Source organism: Medicago truncatula, chromosome 1 (genome assembly GCF_003473485.1).
Source record: "Medicago truncatula cultivar Jemalong A17 chromosome 1, MtrunA17r5.0-ANR, whole genome shotgun sequence".
NCBI classification, from domain to species: Eukaryota; Viridiplantae; Streptophyta; class Magnoliopsida; order Fabales; family Fabaceae; genus Medicago; species Medicago truncatula.
Genome location: NC_053042.1, coordinates 6,480,776 through 6,503,011, shown reverse-complemented (window position 1 = coordinate 6,503,011; position 22,236 = coordinate 6,480,776). Strand labels below are relative to the sequence as shown.

The following is a 22,236-nucleotide window of genomic DNA, read 5'->3' as shown; positions in this document are numbered from 1 at the left end:
AGATGTAATAAATTAATAATGTGATAAAGAAAATGAAATGTTGAATAGATATAGATAATTATTGGAGGTACATATATCATTGTTGATTTATTTTATTTTTATTGAGTTCGATTAACATTGTGACTTGCCAAGATACCCAAGAACATGTTTGCATTTGCCATTATCTATTGCAAATAATACCCTTCTAGGTCACAGATCCTTAGAAATTCAACGGAACTAAATCATCATGGTCTGACTAACTCACCTACTGCTGCTGACATCCATGATTGAATGCATATCATCTCTCAAATCTATATCACATTTTTTTTTCAGGGTAATTAATTCAATTTCCTCATTAATCTTTTTAAATAAGTAACCCTTCTATATATATTTGTATTGAATGACAGTTGAATATGAATGGAACAATTTTCTGCCACACAACCAACCGTTTATTGAAATACAACCATACATAAAAGGAGAAAATAGGAAATGCACACCAGTGTTAGCTAATTTTGCACTTACGTCCAGTGCGGTTTTTGTCCTGCGAAATCTCAACCCCATATTTTCCTTGTAATCAATACAGTTTTAATCATTAAAAAGAAATTAATGGATTGAATGTGCACTAGACATGCTAGCTCCAGTGAAAACTTCACAGGAGAGATTTCATGTAAAACTATTTTATACTATGTTTTGCAACCATCTCTTAAAGATAACCACCAAATACTCTATTTATATTCCTTAAAAAAATAAAATAAAATAAAATACTCGATTTATATTGAACGTCAGTGTAAAATTAGTTTAAATTGATTTTGCATATTCTTTTTTTTCTCCATAAAAAGTGTAGATTTGTTAAGAATAACACTTTTGAAACAAAATATACATATGTTATATATATGATAATCACATGCAAATTCCACAATTGGTTGGTTTAAAATTGTGAACAAGAAATTATTGTGCTTCTGCACACCAATTCCAATTAGATAAGCTTGAAATGTTGACTATGATGAAAGATTTAGAAAGTTTCAAAACGAAAAGAAATGATAGTAATAGAACCTAACCTACTACTACAGTCTATTTCGTACACACACAAAATCGTTAGTGGGACAGCAGACATAAAGGGAAGAGAAGGTGTAAACTCAACAGCAATATAATGAAGCAGAGTGGTGGAAAAGGCATTGATCCATTTATATTGGAGACAAGATGAAGTCTATATATATTGTGGATGGAACATTGCAAGGACTACATGTGTGTGTGTGACAAAGGACAGGACCACTCTCTAAGTAGAAAGAAAATCATGTGCATACGATCAGTGTTTGTTTGTTGGAAATGTCACAGTGGACATTGCAGTGCAAACTGGTTTCACACACAAGAACTATTGTGTGTTGTGTTAGAAAATCATGTTGCGTGACCACTAAAATAATATTTTCCTGTTCTTCTCAACCCGCCACCAAGTAGGAGGTGAAAAATAATCTAAGATTAATTAATTGTGTTATGATAATGACGACTAATCCTCTGCAATTGCTGTACCATCAAACTTGCTCCAGAGTTTATGAAGAATAATTTCGCAAAATTAAGCACAGCCTCTAAGGAATAGCCAGCCTCTTTGTACAACTGACCATGCTGGATAATATTGAGTTGTAATGAAGATTTCCTTCCCATTCCAGCAATGTTTTGCAACCAAGATAGTGTTATATTGATTAGCAAACTTCTGGGACCAAGGAATCGTAGCAATTGTTTAGCACTTTGTGAGACCTTAGGGACCAAAATCAGAATAGAGCTAATTTTGGCTGGATCAGGACCTACACCTTCACCAAATAGAATATGTCCTAAATATTCAATTGAGGTGTGTGCAAAGGATACTTTAGATTTGCTTAGGGGAAAATTGATTTTCCATCAAACACTTAAAAACTATTTTCAAGTAAGTAGTGAAGGTGGTCGTATGGGGACTATCAACCAAAATATCATCAAAAAAATAAGATAACAAAGTGAAGCAAATATGGTCGAAACATGATATTCATATAATGACCTTGGTCAATACAAAATGTTGTTTTATGTATGTCTCCCTGTACCATTTGTATCTGATAATAATTTTGCATCTGATGATAACTTGAACGTTCATCCAGCTCTGAATAAGGAAACGATCATGGACGGTAGTGAAATTTAGTGCACGATGATCGACTCAAACATCAATTCCAGTCTTTCTTCCAAACCAAGAGTACTTCATGAAGAATATGCACTTGAGCTGTGCTGAATAATTCCCATGATCCAAAAGGATCGAGTTCGTATGCGTGGTATGTCAAATTCAATAATTGTGTTAATGAGCATAGCAATTTCAGGGTCATTGAGGTTGAACCCAGGTGGTCCAAGGTGTGAACGGATTCTGTGAGGTTCATGAGTCAGACCGGTAATGTTATTTTAGAAATTTTAGTTTGTGAAGGATTTGGTTAATGGAGAGGCAGAGAGTTTCTCAGGACTATAACAAGGAGGAGAAGACATATTCAACGAGAGCATAAATTATTATGAATTTTGTATTTTGTACCATAAGAATACAAAGCAGTAAAATAACAGGAATTATACTAACTAAAGTCTACAAACACTAAATATTCTTCCATGCTTTAGTCATTAGACAAAAGGTTACAAATATAATAACATATCCTCTAAAGAATTTGGATAATACATTCTATCACTAACAGATACATTTCTTAGTAATTCCCACTGATGCGATGCTGACTCAGCTAGCAGAGGTGCCTTCTAGATCTAAGCTGGTTTTCTTCTTTGGTATCACATAATCCTTGAGATACTTGGATGATTTTACTATGTTCCTTTTGGCCCGTATTTGAGATAAGAGTTCATCATCATCAGCTTGTTGCAGTCCCTGGTCGTCTGTCTCAGCTCCTTGATCCATAAAAATAATGTAGGATTAATAACTTCATACGTAACTTTCATATTACATCAGCAAAATGCATATTTGGTTCAATTTTTAAGAGAAACAATAATTTTATTCAAATTTATATTCTGTTAGAATTAATTAATTATTCATGAGGAATGAGTGTCTCTTGCTTACTTAGTTGTAAATTAGTGTGCCTCTATTTAAACAACTCAATAAGTTATGGAGAATTGAACAACTAAATGCCATAAAAGAAACAATAAAATAACAGACCCTTTCAGAATGAAAGAGCCATATGAAGAACCAAACGGCTGTTTTTAATGTTTTATACATGTTCCTAACACATTACTATATGCATATTAATATTATGATAACCTCAGTGTACTTCTTCTGTTAATTTTATAATACTTAACACCGAAAGTCCAACACATAGTAAAGAAATTCATGTCTGCATTAATCCCTTGTTTTACATGATTTTAGTTATCAAGCATTGCTAAACAACAAAAAACATCAAATTAGTACAGAATTTGTTGTTTGGTTTGTATTTTGATTAATTTATTTAGGCATCAACTTAACTGTAAAAATACTTGCTGTCAAACAAACGTAATTGTAAACACTGCATTACAAATGAAGTACACTTATTTTGCATATTACTTTCATACAATTGTAAAGTACCGTATTATTTGGCTTTATATATTAGTTTACATACAAGTTCTATTCAACTTTGTTTAATTCAAAAAAATAACCAAAAAAAGCCCGTGAATGAAAATATGTAGGGGGTGTCCATCATTCAAGAAATCAATGGACTAAAACTTAGTCAAAATTTCGTTTATGCTGAAATTCGGTTTTGCAAAATCATAAAGGTAGATAGATCAATTCAAACATGAACCTTAAAAAAGTCTAGCTACTGCAATAGAAAGTTTACACAGTGAATACCTAGGTAGAAGATTGGACAAGTTAAACAATCCATCATAACATCCAAAACATATAAACGACATAACGCAACTTAGTCTGCAGACCTAACACAACTGTTAACATATACTATTGCATAATTCCAACAACGAAACTTCCTCAGACGACACAATTACGCACCTTCAATGGCCTCAAGTTCTGTTTGGGCAGCACTGGTCAGTGTTCTCTTGACTCCCCTCTTCTTTCCTGTAGAACTCAATCCCCTCTTCTTTCCTGGAGAATGCACCGCAGTAAGAGGAGTAATCTCCTCAACAACTCTAAAAATGCTCATTTCTAAGATCAATATGTCATGCAAATGACCAGCTGGTTTGAACAAACACACATCAAACTCTTCAAGGTTGTTGTCGAGCGCAAAATACTTCCACCCACCAGTAAGTCCTCCATTGTTGCGAATATTATGATAGCAGTATTTCCCAAGCCATTCATTCTTACCCATGCGTAATATCACATCTTGAGACGAAGGAGCAAGGTGGTTTAGTATCCACTTGTTAGGGAATGACTAGTAACAAAAAAAGTTAATACAATTAGTAAGTAACAATGTATGTATAATAAAGTTAAAAACGCAGGAAGTTAAAAAAATCCACACTGAAGCATTTATTTAGCATAATATATTAAGATTAAAAACGAGTTAAAAAAGTAAAGTAAGGGAAGAAGTAGTTTACCACGAAGAATCTCTTGTATACATGTGAAGGTCGCATAGTTACAAGCAAGCTTTCCTCGGTACACGCTGCCTGAGCCACCTGAAGAGTTTTTTCAATCTCATCTTTTGTGACAGGCCTTCTATTTGAGGTATATAGTTCCTGCGTCTTTGGAGAACCCTTTGGAGACGCTGGGGCAGGTCCAGCATCTAAAAATATGATCAAAATAAGTTACCACATCAACAGCAAGTCCATGTATTGATTTAAAAAATAAATAATCATGAAAAGTTATGAAGAGCTAACACAAACACAACACAGACACCAGACATGTTAACACTGGTAATAATTTGAGAAAATGAATTTATTGAATGAAGTCACGCGTGTCAGGGTCGAACCCTGGACACACCTTCGATAAGTGAGAGAACTGCTTTTTAATTGGCTTCTTTAATTGATTCCACAAAAACACCAGCTAAGTGTCACAATGTTGGACTAAAACAAGCACATAATAAACAATAATGTCAAATTATTATCAAATCAATGTCCTGTCAGGTGGTTCACATAACAAATCTCGCAAAAATCCACTGTTTCTACCCAAAAATCTCTCCTAACTCAAATTTGGTGGCCAATTATGATTATTGTTATTACTATTTGTATCGGCGAGTTTACTATGCTTCTTGTGGTCTAGAATTAAATTGAGGACTCCAAAAAGTAATGATGGAATATCCACTCATTCATTCAAACATTCGGCGCCCACTTTTGTCTATCACCTAAATAGTTATATGAAATTGGAATTTGGCCCCTTTGAAAATGTTCCGGTTTTTCAAAATCAAAATATTCAGCAAGAAATTTCACTCATTCAACTGAAAAAAAGATAAAGAAATGTCGATAAAACAGTAGACAGATATGTTTCTTGGTGAGATTTGTGGTTTATAGTGGTCCACGGATACGCAGATAGTCTTCACTATTGCATTCATTGGATAATATAGATAATTTATTATGCAATGGTTATAAAACAATGTGATCAGTGCACCAATTTTAGCACAAGTGTTAAATGTTTCTTTCCGTCGTCATTCATAAGTAAAAATAATACCAGTCACCCAATTAAGAGCTTTCTCTTGAGAATTAGACGTTCGTGGTGGTCTTCCTCTCTTCTTACTCGGGACAGACGGAACAGCATAAACAGGCCTCCTCGTCCGTTTACCAGTTGTTTGGGAGGGAACAGCTGTTGGCTCAGTCTCAGTGACTGCTGCATCAGACATTAATTGCTCAGGGGTGGCAGATTCAACAGCAGCATTAGAAGTCTTTCCATTAGTAGTTTCAGAAGGTACGGCAAATGGCACTCGGATACTGTTAAGATGCAAAGATTTTTCATGTGAAACACCTTCATCAACACCATTAGAAGGAGTATTGACTTCATCCACAGAATTGTTTGTCTCTCTTCCCTTGCTAGAACATCCGCCCCCTTGTTCAGTTTGGGCGGCAGCCTCAGCATGCCCACATTTCCGAACAAAATAAGCTGCCGCCTTCTCACAGAAACTCTTGCCATCAAATATTAAAACCTCAAACAACGATTCACCATTGTACTTAAAGAACAGGAAGTCGTTCTCTTTCAAAGAGTGGTCTTTAACAAATTGTTCCCACCCTTGCGTGAAGTAAAATGTACCGTCTCTACTTGTTAGCCCTATATTCCATGTCACTCCACCAGGACCTTTTAGGACCACATTTTCAGGCAGCTTCTTTTTGACATTGTTTGAAAATGTTTTGGGAAGAGCCTGCAAACAAAATGTAAACTTCTATTTCAGAATAAAGTATAATGAGCTTGAGCTGCAGAATTTCCATCTTAGTAGACTGTATGCCTGAAAGTCAATCATAACCTATGAAGAGACACACACAAACACTGAAAACAGCACGAATATTGACATGTTGACACTGGCATTACAAAGATCATAACGATCCTATAGAAAAACAGCCATTCATAATATCAAGTATATGACTTACATAGTTGTCATAACATAGTAACAACCCAAGATCAACCACATAACAAATCACAAACATGACCTTATAATGACACATGCATGAAAATAACCTAAAATGTAAATGCATAGTTCATCTTTAACAATTCAATCTAAAATTAAAAGTGTTACAAAAACAAACACAATGCAGATCAACATCTTATTACACAAACCCTACAACATCATTTAAAAACACACATTTTTATAAAAGGTAAAAAAATTAATTTTTTTAACAGATTATACAAAGCTCAAACCTTATCAAAAAACGTGCCAGCAGTGCAACAGGTTATCCAAAGACCAAAGTTTCTTACAAAAAATTGACAACAGCTTGAAAAAAAAAAATAGAAAGTTCCCAAAAAAATTATGTGGGTAGGTTAAAATAATTAAAAAATAAATGTATGAACATGAAATGAAATGCATGCAACAAACACCCAAATTTCATCACTTTCAAAAGGGTTTCATCTTTTGTCAAAAAAAAAAATCCATTTTTATTTACAGCATGAAATGAAAGAAGAAGAAAAAACAAACTTACCAATTGTTGATCAAAATCATTGGAGCGAAGAAATTGAGTGAAATGAATGAATTGAAAATGGGTCCAATAAATATCTTCTTCCCAAGATCTGCTACACCCACCACCGTTTTGTAATCCCATTTCAAGCAGAACCAGGTATGAATTAGGGTTTATGAAATGTAAAAGAAAAAGGGTTAAAAGTGAAAGCTTTAAGAGTTTACAGTGAAATTGAAGAAGAAGGGACAGTGAAAACACACACACAAAACCCTAGAATCAGAAAAAAGCAGTGCAAGAAGCAATTTTTGTGGCTGAAATGAGTTAAGATAGAGAGCACAATAAAAGTACAAATGAGTTTTATATTTTCAAGAGTTTTCACATCACGAGTTAGTGGCCGAATCAGAATCATTTATTTTTTTACTTTTGTTGTATTTTCTCTATTTTTTGCATTTCATTTAATTTTGTTTCTGTTGTAAAATGAGTGCCCCAATTAGAAAAAAAATTAACTTTTTTGGTCAAGTTTATTTTCTTACTGTCTTGGTCGAAAATCTAATGATCCATTTAAAATTGATTTATTGTATCCCCGTGAGCTTAGCTCAGTTGGTAGGGATATTGCATATTATATGCAGGAGCCGGGGTTCGAACCCCGGACACTCCACTTCTCCACAATTAAATTGTGTGAGCTCTAGCCACTAGGCTACTTGACCAAAAAAAAAAAAAAAAAAAAAAAATTGATTTATTGTTGTTTTCGTTGTAAAATGAATGACTTAGTTAACAAAATCCCATATATTTTTTGGATCATGCTAACAAGTGCCGACATTTATTAAAAATTCAAAATTAAAAATAATTGATGAATTTACTACTTTTTACTGTTTCAATGTATTAAATGTGCAATACAAATTTTAAAATAAAATTTTTATCTTGAACTTTTTAACAAGTACTCTTAAATCATTCATTAGCATTTTCCATATTTTTTTATTACTAAAGTATTATTGTGGTGTATACTTCTTTCCCATAAATGAAAAGGTAAAAGATATTGAGAATTGTTGTTGACACATTGCATAAAGCTGAGGCACACAAGTAAAATACGCTTTTGCCCTCTCGGCAGTTAACTGCCGAGGAAGTCAATAATCGACTGCAGTTAACTACCAAGGAAAACCTCGGTAGTTATCTGCCGAAAATTGGTTATAAGAACAGAACAGGCATAGGAGTTTCTAAAACTCCATTGTTGCGGTTTTCATTCTCTTAGGTGCGATTTTCTGTCATTCCAAGCCATTACAAGTCAATTTCAATCACAAAAACAAGTAAATTTTTTGAATCCTATTGCATTGTTGTTTTGTGGTCGAATTGTTTTTTTTGTTTTTTGTTAAATTTTGATTATATAGGTTCGATATATAGATTTTATTGATTTTATGATTTTATGATATGTTAGGATAGTTTAGGTTAGAATGGTTAGAATTGTTAGTGAACTTTTATTGAATTGTTAGGTTTAGGTTTTGATGAATCGTTGTAGAATTGTTTATGTTTACGTGTAGGTTTTGATGATAGTTTAGGTTTAGTTTTTGATTTTACAATTTTATGGCATTGTTGTTTAGTTAGGTTTTGATCGCCATTTTTTCTTTAATGTAGATATGTCTCAGAATCAGAATCAGGGTAACGTTTAGGGTGATGAGAAGAACAAAGAAAAATCGCCTATGACATGGCACGGAATTGTTTGTGATGGTTCCGAAAAAAAAAAAAAAAGGTTCGAATGTGCCGGTGTACAATTAGTCCAAATTGAGGAGGAGCGGGAGGACATGCTATTTTGGTCCTCAACCAAAACATGGTGCCCCAGGGATTGTAGCGGGCAACCCGATTGACTTGTGTGACGACTGACGAGGAAGAATGAATGTAATGGCTTTTAATGCCTAATTGTTTTGGATTTTTTTATGTTTTATTTTCGTGTCGTGCACATTTTGTTTGACATTATGGTACTTAGAATAAAATCGTATTTGAAATAATTTCGATTAAAGTCGTGTTTTGAATAATTGCGTATTCGAATAAAAACTAATTAAATCTAATGTGAATTCAACTAATTAAAATTGCGTAATGAATAAATAAATTCGAAAAGTGAATAAATAAGATAATTATTGTTCCATTCAAAACAAAATGTATTATGCATATTCAACTATATATGTTATCACATTACGTTACATTCCGGAATGTACCTTCCAACTGCAACAATTATCTTACCATTGAATGGGGAAAATTCAAACTTCCTAAGCAGCAGAACTCCAACATCCGATCAGCATCTTGAATGCTGGTATTCAAGTGTCAAGGAATGCGGGTGCATTCCTTGACACTTGAATACCAGCATTCAAGAGGCTCATCGAATGCTGGATTCCTGCCGTTTAACAAGTTTGAATTACCACATTCAGAGGAAGACAATTGTTGCAGTTGGACGTTTGTACCTCCCAACTACAACAATTGTTTTACCTTTGAATGGGGTAAATTCAAACTTGCCAAGTAGGAGGACTCTAAAATTCGACCGGCATTCCCAATGTTTCATTCATAAGATTAAATTTTTGTTAGGCTGAGATTAAATGATGGTATTCAAATGCCAAAAGAATGAGGTCCATTCCTTGACACTTCAATATCTTCATTTAAACCAGCCTAATAAGAATTTAATCTTTTGACATAAACAATGGAATTGTCGGTCGAATATTGGAGACCTGCCGTTTGGCAAGTTTGAATTACCTCATTCAAAGGAAGACAATTGTTGTAGCTGGAAGGTGCATTCATTCCGTACCTAATGACGATCTTCTGGCGGAATCAAACTTTTGATGATATCTTCACTTGATCTCAACAACGTCACTCACATATCGATCCACTGGAACATGTTGTGCTCCCAAAACTTGCTCGTCACGTTTTCGTCGTTCGTTAATTCCACCCAAGTGAATGATACTCTCCCCTCGTCGAGCGTTGGACGTTTATACCGAACGTTTTCCACCCTCCTTGTGTCTCTGGGGTTGACTCCTTGGTTGAATTCAGTCAGTTCAACCTTGAGAACTCTTAATGTTACACCAAGGCACCGAACCTTCAACCTCTGAGGTTCTCCGCCGTTGAATTGTGCATGACCGTCGATCCACCCGGCCATTGTTTCAAATCTACACAATAAGAAATTAAAAACATTCAATGAAAAACTCATTCAAACATTTCATCAAGCACTTGATGTGCAAATTATACACAGACTCTAAAAATCATAAAAGCAACCCTAAAATTATAAATCATATACTCTTACTAAAATAAAAAAAATTAATTATATACTGTAACATAAATCATTCAACTTATGTTTAACATAATTTTTTTTGTTATAACGTAAAATATAACAAAATTATTCAACTTATATTTACTCTTAAAATAAATCATATACTCTTACTAAAATAAAAAAATAAATATAAAACACCAAATTAAAATATAACCCTAAAATTTTAAACTATAATATAATCATCATGCAAACATTTTAACTAAATTAATCAACTAACATCTAATCTAAAAATGATTTATAACATGTATATCTAATTAAAAACTAAAATAAAAAAATAAATATAAAACACCAAAATAATAAATAACCCTAAAATTCTAAATTATAACATAAACATCATGCAAATATTTTAACAACATTAATCAACTAACATCTACTCTAAAAATTAATTATAACCTGCAAATCTACTCAAAAACTAAAAAATAGGAAATCTACTCAAAAACTAACAAATAAAAACATTTATAACAACTAAAATGTAAGTTAATAGCATTATAATTATTTACTTGTGATTTTGTTGAATAAATTTGGTTGGATTTGGTTGGGTTTTTTAGAGAGATTTGTGAGAGATTTGGTAAATTTTTTTGGAAGATGAGATGAATAATGGATGAGAGTGCTTCTACCAGATTTGTAGCAGAAGATCCTTGGCAGTTAACTACCGAAGTTTTCCTTAGCAGATAACTGCAGCCGATTTTTTAATTCATCGACAGTGCCGAGGGGGCGAAATCGTATTTTACTCGTGTGCCTCAGCCTCATGCAATATGTCAACATCAATTTTCAAAGATATTGGACAAGAAGAAGATACTCCATTTTGAATTTGTTAGTAGAAGTACAATGAGGTAGAAAAGTACTTTTTTTTAAATGGCTGATCTAGTTGACGAATTCATACCGATTAAAAAATATATACAAATAAAAAAGATAAAAAATTTATATATTTTTTTGAGGGAAGGAAATAATATTTTATTTAATGTTAAATAAAGAAAAATGATATTCATACAATTATTTTTAAATTTTTTTTTGGATAACTCTCTCAACTCTTATTATGTTCATGGTCTCTTTTTCTCCCTCTTTTTGGTTTGTTTTGTCTCAAAATAAGAGAAAAGAAAATGTTGTCCCAAAGTTATTGTACAAAAATTGCTACTCTTAAATGAATGAGAGAAAAAATATATGAACAGTGTGAAAGATATTGAATTGAAGCGTGTATGGTTATAATGAGTTGGCAATGTTGCACAATCTTTTTTTACAAATAAATTATCTATTTTGGGACGAAGTGAGCGATCAATATTGTATAAAAGTTGAAACGAGTTGTTCATCTAGGGAATTTTTTTTTTTATAAACGAGTCAGCTATTTCGTGGCAAAAGGAGTAAAATAATTTTTATATTTTCTATTTTTTATTAGGAGTTCTTTTTAATAAATTAGAATATTTTTTAAACTTTTTTATTTTAAATACATTTTTATGTTGAAAGAAACGTATAATCTTATATTAAAATTTAACTTTCATTTTTATTTCCACTTTTTATACAAATATTTGGAATTAAAAAAAAATTATTTTATTTGTAACTGAAAACGATATTAATAGATCAAAAGATAACATTTTTTTGCAGCCAAAAGATAAATTTTGAAACCATAAGTTTTTCTTTATTTTATTTGGGAGAAAAAAATAAAAGGAATGAAAATGTAGTTTTTCTTTATTTGCGAAACTCATGAACTTGACGAAATAAGTTTTGAATAAAAAATTATTTCAAACAAAAAAGTTTTAAATAAAATTAACTATAGTAGATCCTTCAAAAAAAAAAACTATAGTAGAGAGAATGTATGGGAACTAAAAAAAGAAAGAATTAATCACCATTTTAAAAAAAGTAGATGGCATTAAATATATATATATTTTAATGTACCTATATGACCATATTAATTTACTTTTAACGGGGTCGGGGGCCAAAGAGTTTTTTCACCAAACTTAATTTTGTGACCGAACAGTTTTTCAACAAACTTAATTGTGTACAAGTACAATGAAGAGTGTAACTCTACATGTATTTCGTTTTGGACAATAGTAGGCAGGAGCCCTCTTTAGAAATGTGTACAGTAGTATATTTCAAGTTTGTAAAGAAAAAAACAAATATATACAGGGACAGAACCATAAATTTAGTTTAGGGGCGAGTTTAAGAGTATAATTTAGTAAAGAAAAAACAAATATTTATATGCATAATAATGTGTACAAGAAATTATATGATATTTCCGAAGTTAATACATATCCAAATTTAAGAAATTAAAAGAAAAATTCAAATATATAAGAAAGATGAGTTATTTGAGGCTTGATTGAGGATAACAAAACTGGAGAAAAATTTTAAATAGTAAAAAATGAAAATGAAACAACGAAATGCAAAGGTATGAGGTAAATTCAAGGTCAAATCACGAGTCTTGAATATTGGGTATGAGAATGTGCAAATAAAATTGTATGCAATAAGTCAAAAAATTTGAACGAAATTGCAACAAAGAATCACAACCGATGTTCGTTAAGGATTAAAGTTCTTCCGTAAATTGCAAACATATGTCACTTTTTTTTCCCTTTTTTTATGGATTCTACTTAATGATTAGCGCAATTAAGCTTGGAAACTTAAATGTTTAATACTAAATATATTAAATCAAAAAAGTTTAGCATACAATATCATATAAAATCCATTCGCACACTTACATGTTGTTTGTAGAATGATTTCACGATGTATCAGATTACCTTTCATAGGAAGTCATCAAAGGTGTCTCTTTCTTCCACACCATGTCATAGTATTTTGATATCTCATCTTGCATCACAAAACATAGCGAATAATAAGCCACTCAAATAGAGTTCCCTTTATCAGGATCAAGACTCCAATTTCATTTATCTTCCACACCCACCGCAAGAAAATACTAGACAATAACAAACTACACTCCCCCATATGTTCCTCCTCCCACACCAACAACTTACGCCGCCGCTTCCAACTATCATCGCTCTCTACCCACCCTAATGACCACATCTCCACTACCTTCACCGATTTGTTTTCTGATAAATCATACAACCTTCTAAACTTGCCATCAACACATAACCCTTTAGCCAGTGAACTATCCAAAAGAGGCTCTTTGTCCCATCACCCACCACAATCACTAAATTATCATCAAACCAGCTCATTAAACCAACACCTCTCCGAAAGCGACAATTTTCATTAGCAAAATAAATTCAATAGAGGAGATTAAATTTGAAGGAGCTTTCAAAAAGAAAAGAAAGTAAATCGATAGCGAAGACATGACCGATTTAAGTTGAATCAAACGACTTTCCCAATAATAAATTCTTTTATTTTTCCACCAAGATTAGTTACTTAACTTTCCTCTTTTCTATAGACTACGGTATTATCCAAAAAGTGACTTTTGCGATAAATATTTTTCAAAATAGTACTATAAAAAGGTTGCTGTTCATATTTTCCTTCAAAGTAAAATTTATGTCGTATAAATCATCTTTAACGGTAAGTGCAAAAATCTGTTAAAATTTGAAAGGAGTATTTTTGGGATAATACCAAGCTGTCCCTGTCTTTAAAAAAATTGAAGTTGTAACGGTACAATTTTAATTGTTGGGGTATAGTTGTAATGTGCAATCTTTCTTTCTTTTTTTGAGAGGAAATGTGCAATCTGTTATCATGTATGATAATGAAATCTGTATGAATAAATCTATTTGGTTGCTCCATTTTATCTGCACAAAAGATACATGATTTTATAATGCAGACACTGTAAGGAGCATTGCTTAGCTAGAAATAAATTTGGTTTGATTGAAGTGTTCTTATTTAAGAAGATATATCTAGCCTTTTTAAATTTTCCATTTAGTAGCCAAGAGCATATTTTTTGCTATAGCAACATTGTCTGATGTTTCTTATTCTAGTGGCACAACTCTTTACCTTAACTTTAACAAAAAATAAATTTTATGACACTCAAAGAAAGTTCACATAATAGGATTACTAATAAAGATAATAACAACACATAATCAACCATTAACTAGGCAATATATTGTTCTCTAAGGAAAGATATATCACATAAACTATTTGAGGAGTTTGCCACCATTTCTAGGAGTTTGTCCATGCATCTACTACTAAGAAATAAGCCACCCATCAAGACTCAAGAGAGCCTTGAGTTACATATTTGCAGAAAAATCAGATAGCACAAACTATTCTGAAGGAACATAAGCTTCATCTTCTCTCTTTTTTTACAAGAGAACATAACCTTCTATTCTGAAGTCAGCTTCCACCTTCAATTTCACGATCATCAGCATCTTTCTCTTTGCTCCCTGAAATTATGAGGAATGAAGAAAAAAATGGTGAGTAATCTAAATAAAGCATAACGATTTGAGCCATGAGAGATCATGGAAAGCACCATGTTTGCATTTTTTTTTCCAACTATAAACAGTTTTCCCCATTCAATGTAAGATGAAGCATTGCTCAAGCATATTGGTAAAGCTACACAAGTGTGGCACTTTCTAGAATGTGTTATTCAATATACTTATTATGACTTGATACGTCAAGTCTGTTTCAAACCTGGATAAGGGCCTCCCATCAACAGATTGGTAAAAATTTGGAAATAGGCTTTTTACCATCTTAGTATACTCAGTCTAAAACTACAGTTAAGACATCACATCATGCCTGAGTCTAACTCAGGACCATTGGTTATCAAATCGAGATTCAAATTGTGAATCAAAAGACCTATTTTCCAAATGATGAATCAAATCTTATTATGAATCATAAGATACATTAGCAATAAAAGTGTTGCAAACCAGAAATAATCGAAGCATGAAATTAAAGAGAAACAGAAAATTGCAAATGGAATGTGAGCATTTATTGATGGTTAAAAGGATATGCAGAGCAGCAGAAGGGATACGTCCCTACCACCCAAAGAGCAATGCACTACACAAAGAAAACATATGATTCTCTGCGAGTATTCCCAATCACAAGATAAGCTTTGAGGAGGGAATTTCCAAAATTGGCAATCTACTAGGGGGAAAATTGATTTATTTGGTACACATAAGTCCAGATTTGGCTTGTGTAAGTGTGGTGAGTCTATTCATTAATGGTCCGAGGGTGAGACATTTGCAAGTTGTAGACCATATTCTACGATATCTCCAAGACACCGTAGGGAGAGGACTCTTATCTAAATTAGGAGGAAGACTAACTATGGAGGCATACATTGATGTTGATTATCCAGGTTCAGTGAGGGATAGAAGATCTATTTCCATCTACTGTGCTTTCCTATGCGAAAATTGATCGGCACTTCATTAAAGAAAAGTTGGACAGTGGTTTGATAACTACAACATACATTCTTTTTTGGCATCAATTAGCAGATGTGTTGGCAAAGGGACTGCCATCAAAACGATTCAACCAACTTACTTGCAAGCAGGGAATGATAGATATTCATTCACCAGCTTGAGGGGGAGTTGTAAACAATTGTATCCGGCTCATTAATCAGCTTAGTTGTAAAGAGCTTAACTTCATAACCTCGAGGGAAAGAGTTCAAATCTCAGGCCCATTAGGTATAGAAGAGTCTATTTAAAAAAATTAGTTCTTGTATCCTATTCACAGCTTTGAAATATATCAAAATTATTCTCTGCATTCAAGAAATTCATCAAGCCCTTTTTGCAACTCCTGCAGCACTTGTTTACCAGTGATTTCTGCAACAGCAACCCTATCTAACTTAGGAACCCTTCAGTAACCATTAAACAGCCTTTCTCCCACTGTTTTGGCCCTCCTAGCAAGCTCTTCAAAGCCATCTTCCCCCATCTCACTCCTGTTCTCTCCTTTTAACTCTACCTGTTCCTGGTTAAAATGGAAACACATTATCTGCTGAGGCTAATCGACCTACATGCCTCCAATTGAGTTTAGCCAAGTCGTACCTAACACTATATCCACTTTATCCAAATCAAACACAAGAGCACCAATCTCCAATTTCAGCTTACCCATCTCTACCATCACCTGCTTGCGTTCCCCCGTTGATCTCGTTTTATACATATTTGCTAATTCAATCTGCACTGGCACTGTCTCCTGTACTTCCTATCCCATTGCAGCGACAAGTTTCTTAGATATAAAGTTGTGGGTTGCACCACTATCCACCAACAAGAGAACAGGAACTCCTTCTACTCTCCCTCTCAGTTTAATGGTCTGAACAATGGGTTTCCTTTCCACTAATTAGGCAGGTGGACTAATTTGTTTCAAACCAGAAATAACAGAAGCAAGAAATTAACGAGAAACCGATAATCGCAAATGGAACGCTAGTATTTTAATGATGGTCGAAAAAGCATGCATAAGGAAAACACATAATTCTCTACTGCCCGAAGAGCAATGCTCTACGCAAAGAAAACACACAATTCTCTGGCAAAACAAAACAATGATTCTGCCACGATACCCTCTATCACTCCACAACTCCCACCTCATATTAACCGAATCCCCAGCTAACCCGCTGATTCTCACTTTCCCTCAAAATTAATTTGATACATCATATATGAACCTCATAAGAATTAATGATTCAAGTCATAAATCAAATGACAAAAGAAACGTGGTTGGTTATGCAAATTTGACAAAAAAAAGGCGGTTCGCTACTCAAAGTTTAGGTACAGTGGTTCATTAGAATGATATGAAATACATGTTCAAATAGATTAACACTAGAGATTCGTATCGACTGGGTTCAGTTTAGAATCGAATCGGGGTATGACTCACATGTATCACAAGATACTGAAAACCATGCTTATGACCAATATAAAAACCTGAAAACAAACTAGTTAGGACAATGAACATGGAGTTGTGTTCTTAAGCTTTTACAAACTTCATAGCAAAGCATGTGCAGCACATATAATAACATGAGATCAGAAAGTTATAGTTACTAAATAATTTAGAATTAATGTACTAAAAGTTAATGAAAAAGAAAGAAATATTTTAACCTGAATTTTCCTTGCTAAAAGCCACCCAATCAACAATTGCTCTCTCGCCAGAAGTAGCTGATTTTGCTGGTCTTCCCCGCTTCTTAGGCTGGCCAGGCGTAACTTCGTTAACAGGCTTCTTGGTCTTTTTGCCGGCTGTTTGGGAGGGAACCGCAATAGTGACTGCATCAGCCATGACATGCTCGGGGGAAGCAGATTCAACACCAGCATTAGAAGTCTTCTCATTGGTATTTTCGAAAGGTACAGCTAATGGTGTTCTTATAGTGTCAAGCTTCCGAAATTTCTCAGAACCGCATTCAACACCGCCATTAGAAGCAGTGTTGACTTCTTCAACAGAATTCTTTGCAACCTTTGCCTTGTTGCCCTCTTGCTCAGTATGACCTTGTCCACACTTTCTTACAAAATAGGAGCCCGCTTTCTCGCATAAGGTCTCACCATGAAATATTAAAACTTCAAACAATGATTCTCCATTGTATTTGAAAAAAAGGAAATCACTCTCTTTCAAAGAGTGATCATTCACAAATCCTTGCCAACCGTTTGTGAAGTAAACAGTGTCCTCTTTAGTTGTCAGCCCTATATTCCACACAACTCCACTAGGACCTTTAAGGTTCACATTTTCAGGCAACTTCTTTTTTAAATTGTCTGAAAATGTTTTAGGAAGTGCCTGCAAATAAATGTATAAACATTAATCAATAATCATCACAAGTACATAATTTACACTACTCATTTTTAATCTCCTTATTCACTTCCTTTTATTTTCATTTAATCCACAAAACCATGCTTGTTGGTGAATCCATGAACATATTGTCTCAAAAGAAAAAACAACAGATCTACAAAGTTCCCAAGCCATTATATATACACACTATGAAGCATAGACACTCCTCGGATCGGATTAGGCGTGTCCCGGTATCGGACACGTGTCGTGTCCTATGAAGCACGGACACTCATCAGATTAGGCGTGTCCCGGTGTCGGACACGTGTCGTGTCCGACGCCTACACGACACTGACACTTGTAGTTACATTGAATTATGTGATTTTTTTTTCAAATTATTAGTTGTGTCGGCATGTCAGTGTCGTGTCCGTATCCATGCTTCATACATCCAACCCTGACACGACACCAACACATATAATTACATTGAATTATGTGATTTTCTCAAATTATTAGCGGTGTTGGCGTGTCAGTGTCCGTGCCGTGTCCGTGCTTCATAGTATATACACAAGCAAGTATATCTAGGTGTATAAATATAATAATCATGGCAAAAAAAAAAAAACTTCAAGAACATATCAAAAAATCAAAAGCTCAAAACTTTCTTCAAAAAAACTAACTGCAGTTAAAGGAATTGTAAAAAGATACAAAAATAAAAAAGTGGGCAAGTTAAAATAATGAAAAAGAATAAATAAATAAAAGAAGTTGAAAATAGTATGAACATGAAATGAAGTGCATGTAATGAATACTCAAATATGAACACTTTAGAACATGTAATGAAAGAAGAATGAAGGGAATACTAACAAGTTGTTGTTGAAAATCAGTGTTGCGAAGAAATTGAGTGAAATGGATGAACTGAAAATGGGTCCAGTAAATGTCTTCCTCCCATGATCGGTTCACACTTCCCATTTTGAAACAGAGAGACAAAGAAATGGTTCAAAGTTGGAAGCTTTTTGTATTATCAATGGAAAGGTGGAAGAAGTTGTTACAGTCAAGAAAACAGGAACAGAAAGGGTACAGGCTCTAAACCTTTGACAGTTCACGAGGAAGATGAATTGTTTAAATAAGGAGGAGAGAAACACCAGGTTGTGCATGTTTGGTTGCGTCAGAATCACGACAAACCACTGTAATTTTAAATAATCAATAGACGGTAATTTAAATAATCAATAGACAGTAACTTTTGAAAAATTACGATGAATTATTTAGATTCGGTGCATCCACTCTGATATTAAAATTAGGTTAATTTTTCAACATTCTTTCTAGTATTTGCTCTTTTGTTAGTTAAAATCAATATAAGAAATTAAGAATCACATTTTGAAAATAACGATAGAGTAGATGTTAAAGAAAATGTTATTAACACTTCTCAATTTATATTTTGTTACTATTTTTGTTAATATTTGTAAAAGGTAAAAATACAAGTTTCAAATAGGTAAATTTTTATGTGGTACTCCCCGGAGTAAATGATATGACATTGAGTAACTAGATTATGGAAGAAAAGGTGAATAATGTGAAAGAATCATTTTATTTTGCCTCCTAATTTCTAGTGGATAATGATATATTGTGTTAGTTGATTGGCTCTATTTGAGTGTTAAACTGTTTCAATTGTTTTTATCATGGCTGGCTGCGTTTCTTTTATTGGTTCCACGTAATACTATTTTCGAGGATTTAATTGTGAATAATGTAAGAGGATTATTTTCCTTAATTTCACACTAGACAATGCCAGAGTACTACCCTCTTGACTCCACTCAAATATTAAAATGTTCCAGTTGTTTGAAATTGTCGTTTACTGCCATCTATGATTCGTACAAGGAACACTTGAGGAATTAGTTTATCAATGACATGATAGAAACGTTTCCCTTTGATTTTTAGTAGGCAGTGGCACCATGCACTTGCATGACTCAACTCAAGTGTTAAAACACCCTAGTTTGTTTTTATTGGTTGCGCGTGTAACTTTCCTTTTATATTTTTTTAATTACGTGTAGCGTTAAAACACCCCAGTTGTTTTTATCCGTTGTTTGTGTAACTCTTCTTTTAATTGCGTGTTACTGACTATCCATATAACACTAGTACCGAGGATTCACTTTGTGAATAATATAAGGATGAGGGCAGAGGGTCCACTGAGTGTTAAAAACGCTCTAGTTGCTTTACTGTTTATATTTTTCTAATTATGTGTTAATGATTATCCGTATAACCCTAGTACTAAGAATTCATCTTGTGGATAATGTGAGGAGGAAGATGAGTATCTTTTTCTAATTGCGTGTTACTGATTATACATATAACACTAGTACCAGGAATTCACTTTGTTAATAGTATGAAGATGAGGATGGGGCAGATAGTCCACTCAAGTGTGAAAAACACCCTAGATGTTTAAGTAATGTTGCTAAATTAAAAAATTATAATTACAATGTTTCATATATTTAAGGACCAAAATGAGTTCTTATTATAAATGTGAAAAATGAATTTCACATCTTTATCTTTGTAGTCTTGTTTTTCACTTTGTCATTTTCAAATTCTCTCTCAATTTTATCATTTCTGTTGCTCTTGTTTTTACAACCACATATAGAGCATCAAATTTAATGATTCAATTAATGAATAATGTGAAAGGATCTTTTATCCCCTAATTTCTAGTGGGTAATGAGAGTGTGTTAGTTGATTGGCTTTATTTGAGTGTTAAATGGCCTCAATTGTTTTTATCATGGCTGGCTGCGTTTCTTTTATTGGTTTCATGTAACACTACTCCCGAGGATTTAATTTGTGGATAATGCGAGAGGATTATTTTCCTTAATTTCACACTGGACAATGCCAGACTACTACCTTCTTGACTCCACTAAAATATTAAAATGTTCCAGTTGTTTGAAATTGTCGTTTACTGTTATCTATGATTCATACAAGGAACACTCGAGGAATCTTTTTATCAATAACATGATAGAAACGGTTTCCTTTGATTTTTAGTGGGCAATGCCAGCATGCACTTGCATGACTCAACTCAAGTGTTAAAACACCCTAGTTTGTTTTTATCGGTTGTGTGTGTAACTCTTCTTTTATTTTTTTTAATTGCGTGTAGTGTTAAAACACCCTAGTTGTTTTTATCATTTGTGTGTATAACTCTCCTTTTATCTTTTTTTTTAATTGCGTGTTACTGATTATCCATATAACACTAGTACTCATGATTCACTTTGTGAATAATGTGAGGAGGAGAATGGGGGCAGATGGTCCACTTAAGTGTTAAAGCCACTCTAATTGTTTTACTGTTTATCTTATTCTAATTGTGTGTTACTGATTATTCATATAACACTAGTACCACAGATTCACTTTGTGAATAATGTGAAGAGGAAGATGAATATCTTTTTCTAATTGCGTGTTACTGATTATCCACATAACATGAGTATTGAGGATTCACTTTGTGAATAGTATGAGGATGAGGATGGGACAGATGGTCCACTCAAGTGTGAAAAGAAAAACACTCTGGTTGATTTATTGTTTATCATTTAGGATCCATATAATTGAAAAGTCGAGGGTTCAATTTTTCAATAATATGATAACAATATTATTCTTTAAATATTAGTGGGCAATGCCGGCATGTACTTACTTGATCGTGAAGTAGCGTGACCGAGAATTGTTCAATCCATGATTAGAATTCATGTTCTTATGAACGATTCATTATTTAGTAAAGTTCACTAACCACTTGATTTCAATTACTTGGTTGCCCTTTATTTTATTTTTTCTCGAGTAACTCTCTGCTTGTAGAATTCATGAAAATTAAATTGGTGAATAAATTATATTCCCATTTCAATCAACTTTTCAATTCAACTAAAGAAGGGAAAAAAATTGTGTTGTCATATAATTTGGTTCGATTTCTTCAAAAAAAAATAAAAAATAATTTGGTTCGATTAGCATTTTATCAAATTTGATAGGTTTTATGGGTATTGAATAAAAAAAACTGATAAACTCAAAACGACCTAAATGTTGTAAACAAATCTAATTTTGTCCTCGTGAGCTTAACTCAGTTGGTATGAACAATGCATTTATATATGCAAGGTCCGGGGTTCAAACCCCGGCCACCACAAAAAAAAAAAAAAAAACCTAATTTTATTTATGAACTTAATGGAAAGAATATTTCATAATACTGGTTGTTTCAGAAAATGTAAAAATAATTCAAATCAAATATAGCTTTATCATTCTAATGCATCATTAATCATATTTTCTCAATTTTTCCCTCATTACTTATTTATAAGACATTTAGTTTTAATTGCACTTTTTATTTCTTAGCCAAAGACATTGCCGAACAG

At 33.1% G+C, this 22,236-nt stretch overlaps 2 protein-coding genes across 2 annotated transcripts; both read right to left on the bottom strand.

The window, feature by feature from the left end:
* Positions 1 to 2,474: 2,474 nt before the first annotated feature.
* On the bottom strand, positions 2,475 to 7,357 carry LOC11414255 (B3 domain-containing transcription factor VRN1). The gene is made up of 5 exons (XM_039832903.1): positions 7,021 to 7,357; positions 5,567 to 6,248; positions 4,501 to 4,685; positions 3,959 to 4,337; positions 2,475 to 2,874 (listed from the first exon to the last, which is right to left on the bottom strand). The coding sequence occupies exons 1-5, from the start codon at positions 7,138 to 7,140 to the stop codon at positions 2,711 to 2,713; spliced, it is 1,530 nt and encodes a 509-aa protein (XP_039688837.1). The 5' UTR covers positions 7,141 to 7,357; the 3' UTR covers positions 2,475 to 2,710.
* A 6,894-nt stretch (positions 7,358 to 14,251) lies between these two features.
* Positions 14,252 to 19,044, bottom strand: LOC11418171 (B3 domain-containing protein REM16). The gene is made up of 3 exons (XM_024780858.2): positions 18,752 to 19,044; positions 17,242 to 17,905; positions 14,252 to 14,604 (listed from the first exon to the last, which is right to left on the bottom strand). The coding sequence occupies exons 1-3, from the start codon at positions 18,854 to 18,856 to the stop codon at positions 14,555 to 14,557; spliced, it is 819 nt and encodes a 272-aa protein (XP_024636626.1). The 5' UTR covers positions 18,857 to 19,044; the 3' UTR covers positions 14,252 to 14,554.
* Positions 19,045 to 22,236: the final 3,192 nt, after the last annotated feature.